General features: G+C 34.9%; 3 protein-coding genes across 3 annotated transcripts in view; 2 read left to right on the forward strand and 1 right to left on the reverse strand.

The window, feature by feature from the left end:
- The window catches only part of LOC118738347, a gene marked incomplete in the record, with an annotated part of 31,446 nt that extends 30,989 nt beyond the window's left edge, over window positions 1–457 (forward strand). The window contains 1 exon segment of the mRNA XM_036469272.1: window positions 1–457.
- An 8-nt stretch (window positions 458–465) lies between these two features.
- LOC118738336 (mesencephalic astrocyte-derived neurotrophic factor homolog) lies at window positions 466–2,914 on the reverse strand. Its single transcript, XM_036469264.1, has 5 exons — window positions 2,750–2,914; window positions 2,361–2,472; window positions 2,103–2,227; window positions 1,881–2,022; window positions 466–874 (listed from the first exon to the last, which is right to left on the reverse strand). The coding sequence occupies exons 2-5, from the start codon at window positions 2,440–2,442 to the stop codon at window positions 708–710; spliced, it is 516 nt and encodes a 171-aa protein (XP_036325157.1). The 5' UTR covers window positions 2,443–2,472; window positions 2,750–2,914; the 3' UTR covers window positions 466–707.
- A 952-nt stretch (window positions 2,915–3,866) lies between these two features.
- Window positions 3,867–5,125, forward strand: LOC118738367 (the record flags this gene model as incomplete). Its single annotated transcript, XM_036469293.1, is given in 3 exon segments — window positions 3,867–4,332; window positions 4,400–4,737; window positions 4,802–5,125. Coding segments are annotated over 3 exon segments (758 nt in total), but the record flags the coding sequence as incomplete, so codon positions are not given.
- Between the last annotated feature and the right edge of the window lie 418 nt (window positions 5,126–5,543).

The raw sequence follows: 5,543 nt of genomic DNA on the forward strand, positions 1-5,543 counted from the left end.
TTTTTTCTACCTGGAAGCATTCGAAAAAGTAGTTTTTACATTTTAAGTTTAAGCAGACGGCAACATACTCAAAACTTCCAGTGAAAAATCGTTGTTATTTGGTGTAAAAGTTGCAACTAATATTTTTAATTTATGTATTTATTGGCAAATTTTTGTTTTATTACTTAAAATGCACTCGTGTAATTTTCTATGATGCCCCTTCTCCATTCTTCTTAAAATAATGTATGTATAAGTTTCTTTCCTTCTTCTACAATTCCTTTTTCACTCACTTTTTGCTCACCGTATGAATTTACTGGAATTAGTGCAAATTTTTTTTTAATTAATACATTTTTGAATTTATAATATTGTATGTAAATTTACATGTGTATTTTTATGTATTACGCACATCGTACGTTACATGTACTGTTGTGTATTTGTTGTATCGAATAAAAATGAATATCATTATTTTTAATAAAAACTCGTATGTATTTGTTATGGTGGTTTTGTTATTTATTGCATAGTTTGTTTCTCTTCTCACACATCATTAGTCGTTTTGCAAAAACTATAAATGCCTTCGATCAAAATTTTTCTAAAAAATCGAAAAACATTAAAAAAAAAAACTGCCGCAGCTTTCTTGGTGCGTATAACTAATTTCTGGGTGTACGCATAATTATAAATTAATTTTTGCACAAATGGATGCACTTATTTATGTATGTAGTAGTTATTCCTTATAATTCACTGTGCGCATATTTCGGTTTCAGCTCTTCTATTCTCTTGATAAAGTCTGTTTTCTCAAGACAACCATCGCAAGTTTCATCCCAGTCGTTGAGTATTTTCTTCAGATCACGCACTTTCAGTTTCTTTAGATCTACACTGTTCAAATCAATTTGTTTCTCTGTTAAAAAAGGCGAAGAAAAAAATGATTAAATAGCACTTCATTTTAAAAATGTAATTCAAGTAAAAAAAAATACTATTATGCACAAATTTGTATGTGTAGGTATGTAGATGACATGATAGATTAGCCCTCGGAATTTTTTATTTTTTTTTTTAGATATAAATTAAAGCCTTACAATATCCTCATACATGTAAACATTGTTAATGGAATACCTAATCTTTCGAGTAGTCTGGGCACTTCCAATCGCTATCGTTATCGCATTCTTTAATATTTACATAATTTCAAAAATTGTTCTTTAAGTATATGACCTCACTGATAACCTTTCTAAATGTGGCAAGTTTAAGAGTGTTTCCTAAATATTTTCGTACAAGATGAAAAATAAACTTTCGAAATTTAATAACTTTACTATGGATTGTTTTCAAGTTTTATGGCTTGTCTTGATTTAACAATGTCACCTAATTACATATCGACGGCTATTTCGAAGACCAACCACACCTTTCTTCAGAATTTGGTTGAAGTACGCCCTATCTGAATATGTGTTGATATAGGGCCTGAAATAGGGCGTTCTTCAATCAAATTCTAAGGTAGGGCGTTTTCGATCCGGTCGATCTTTCAATCAGCCATGTATTTGCATTTTAACCAAGTAGTAAAATCAAAACATTTACAAAAACTCTCTGGAGCTATTTTAATGAAAATGTATCTAAATCACAAACTTTGTAGATCTCTTGGCAGAAATTGCATTCGTCTGCTTTGGTCGAAGGGTACAAAATACTTTGCCTTGCCAAAGAATTGAAGTCCGCATTTTTAGCTCTATTCCCGCTTGTGCTAAAGTTGTGGTTTTTACCCGAATTTTAGGAAAAGCAGATAATTCTGTAGAACCTTCAATTCTGACGTACGCGGAAGCCGGGTTATTTATGTACATACGTAGGAACGTATGAATTTATATTGTATTGTATTGAATACGTATATATACTCCAGAAGTTTTTACATGTCAATAAATTCTTACCATAACGCAAATCACAGATTTGTGCATCCTTCTTCTTGAGTTTCTCGCAAATCTTATCGGCAGGCATAGACCAGCTCAATGGTTTGCTCAGCTCATTCAAGATGCCAGTGGCAGATTCTTCTAGACCACCTAAGTAGTAACACTAAAGAAATATGAATCGTCAAAGATATCTACAAATAATTGTACGCCCACAAATTTGAATACATATTTTTCTACACTTACGAATCTGTGTTCTTTATTCTTTTGCTTTTCGCAGAAATCCTTAAATTTAGCCTCAATTTTTTTATGATCCTTCTTTGTAGCATCGTCCAATGTGTCAGCGAAGCGTTTTACAGTCTTAATGCAAACTGAAAATGCAAATTTCTCTTAGTACCTACACATACAACCAAAGATTACATACGGATGTACGTAAATGGGCTTTGTTGAAAATACTGCCAGCTGGCAAATTTAACAGAAATCCATCTTCGCTCAAGAACTTACCTTCACAATCCTCCTCTTTTAACGCTATGCTACTTTGGACCAGTAGAAAGGCAAGTACCACAAAAACCACCTGGACACGCATTTTGGCTGTTATCTCTTTTTTATGAAATTTCTGGAAAAAACAATCAAAACAATCAGCAACAATTGGGCATTTGTTTGAACAGTTGCAAGACGATGGTGCAGCAAGTTTCCAATTATGACAAGTTTCGTCGCTACGTAAGCGTTTTCTACTAGCCACATGCGTATACACGCATACTTTTCCTATCACTTTTGGTCTTGCACTCTTTCTTTTCCTATTCAACATTTCACCCATATTTGCCAAGTGGGATGAGTACGCATTGGGGGAAAACTACAATTTCTTGAGTTGCATTTAAATTAATTTTACTTACTTTTGAATACTTTTGTCAGAATAATTTAGCCTTTATTCTAGATGTGATATTTTCACTAATTGATCTTAAGTTTTGTCTGTGATTATTATATTTTATTCCTTCAACAAATGCCCAGCCGGTGAAAATAAAATAGCGAGAACTTTTTGACACTCACTTGTCGCTTTGTCATTGGCTGATTGCTGCCGCACACGGTTTCATAAAAATTTAGCGATGGCAACACTTAACGAACAGCTGATCATAGGCAGAGTTGTTATAATGACGTAATGTTATTTCTTTCGTGCGCGCGTGATCTTGTGTCTTTCATTAATGCAAATAAAACACTGAAAACAAATATTGAGGGAACAAAACCAAGGGAAGTATGTATTTAGTTTTTTTTTTATCTGTTCCTAAAAAATCCTTTTATTTAAAAGCGAAATACACTACACAAGTGGCTGCTTCAAACCTTCTTTTCCCGTTTCGCCATTCTCCGTGCAAACATGACATGTTGAAGTAAAATATTTTATTCTGAATATTTTAGTTTTCTTCCAGTTCATGTTGTTAAAAACTCACAGCCTTATCATGAGTTTCATTTTCCCCGAATCGGTTCACTGTTGTTGTTGTTGTAGCAGCATACAAATTCCCCAAAGACTTTTTGGGGAGTGTTGCTGGAGTGACAGTCCTTGGCCAGATATAAATCTGGGTCGTTCCGGTTACGTAGACCCGACTGTCCTGTCGGTTCACTCCTCACCTTTGGTTTCCATGTATTGATTAGATATGGGCGGCTGAAAATTTTTCGGGTGAATTGTTTTTTCGGTCAGATTATGGCGAATTTATCATTGACAACGCAAACGGTTTGACCAAACGTGAACATGTCGGCCAAAAAAAAAAAAAAAATAAAAAACAAATAATTATGATTTTTGTTAAAATTTCCCTTAAACGGCTTGTCAAATCTTCAAGTATTCCCATACACAACACAAATAGCTTTAAGCAAAAGGATATTTCGCTTGTATTGTCAAGTCGCTTGTATTGTGTATTTCGCTCTTTAGCAAAGTTATGGATCGAATACCTTACCAAAAAAGCGTTGTAAAATAGAAATTTAATAAATATTAAGAGGGAAATACACACCACAAGTGGCTTGACAACCAAGCGAAATATTCCTTTATTTCAAGCCATTTGCGTTATGTTTGGGGGTGTTTGAATGTTTGAAAACTCTTTGAGGGAACATGTTTGCTTGGTTAATGACGAAATCGGAAAAGTATTTTGAAGTATGTTTGACGAGCCGCTTGTGTGGTGTATCTCGCTCTTTAGACAGAAATTGCCTAACTTTTTTTGTCCCAATACCGACGCTCCATTTTCTTTTCATGTTTAAAATTACCATAGATGTCGCAAGTGGGAAAAATTAGAATGTCACAATAAACAAAGTATTTGAATGACAAAGGGAAAACCGCGTCTCAAAAGTTTAAAACATTTTACAAAAGTGAAAAAAATCTAACTCCTTGAAGTAAATAATGTGGTGCAATTTCGAGCAATCTCCAGTTGAGGAAGATACAATTTCCAACGCCTTCTCCTCACGTGGAATTTTTAGGATTCAGAGTGGAGAAGAGGTGAAAAACCAAAAATTTATTTTTGTATATTTTGATAAGAATATAATGGATTCTTTTAATAACACAGGTAAAGGAGTACCCGCAAGTACACGCTTCACTGCAAAACCAAAAAGTGGTTATCTCTGTGGATAAAAGTCTAATATTGCTGGAAGACGAGTTGGTGGCGAAATGTAGCTTCCTCAGCTTCAATGCGCACATAGATGCTGTTGCAATTTCGAATTCGGGAAATCTAATTTTAGTAGGGTTACGTGATGGCGAGATTCATGGCATTTTTATTAAAGGTCTACCGCTATTCAATGTAACCGTAAACGCTGAAGACGTACATGTGACTGGGCGCACTTTTGCTGGCATACAACAACTGGGGCAGTGTTTTCATATCAGTTGCACAAATGGAAGTGTCTATCAGTGAGTAGTTGGTAGTACATTGCTCTTTCCATACTATCCATAATATTATTACACTATGTTTAAGGCTCGGTGAAATCAATGAAGCGCTACTGGAGGCGAACCAAAATGTTTCCCTCAACGAAAATGAGACCTTCGCTTATGACGCAAGCATGTTAGGGCCAGTGCCAATCGAAAAACTGATAAGCGGTGGACGTGGTTTAAACGATGCGGAATCAACCGTTTTGATACCACAAATTCCATTGGAAGCGTTTGAACAGCCTGTACCACTGTTTATAGCCGGAGCGCACAATTCTGTTTTCTGCAGAGAGCGCACAAACGATCTGGTCAAGATTACACTGCCTGAACATTATCGCGGCGTAAAACGTATATTTAATTTAGATAATTATATGTAAGTAGCTCGTGTGTTCAGAAATACATAAAGCCAAGCAACAATCTTATTTCTAAACTATAATTGATGGAAATGTCCAATATGCGCAAACACCCCTAAATGCCGAATTGGAACTTGGGGGCCAGTTTTTAAGAGCCAGTTTAATTAGTTAGTTAAGTAAGCGAGTTTAAATTGAACAGCTGGCTCACATTTGATTGGCTAATCTTAATTTAAACCAGCCAAATCGGGCGTTTAAACTGGGTTTAAATCCCGGCCGTGTACTCAAAAACTGGCCCTTAGTTGCGCAAATAAGGAATTTCCATCAATTATAGCTTAGAAATAAAAGAGCCTGATTCTTTGGCTTGATTCATTTCTGAACTTAACTTATATGTGGCCTAGAGAGTTTAAAATTTATTAATTACTAAAACGTTTTTTTTTT

The sequence above is a fragment of the Rhagoletis pomonella genome, unplaced genomic scaffold (assembly GCF_013731165.1).
Source record: "Rhagoletis pomonella isolate Grant_MI unplaced genomic scaffold, Rhpom_1.0 Rhpom_scaffold_00001, whole genome shotgun sequence".
NCBI lineage: Eukaryota > Metazoa > Arthropoda > Insecta > Diptera > Tephritidae > Rhagoletis > Rhagoletis pomonella.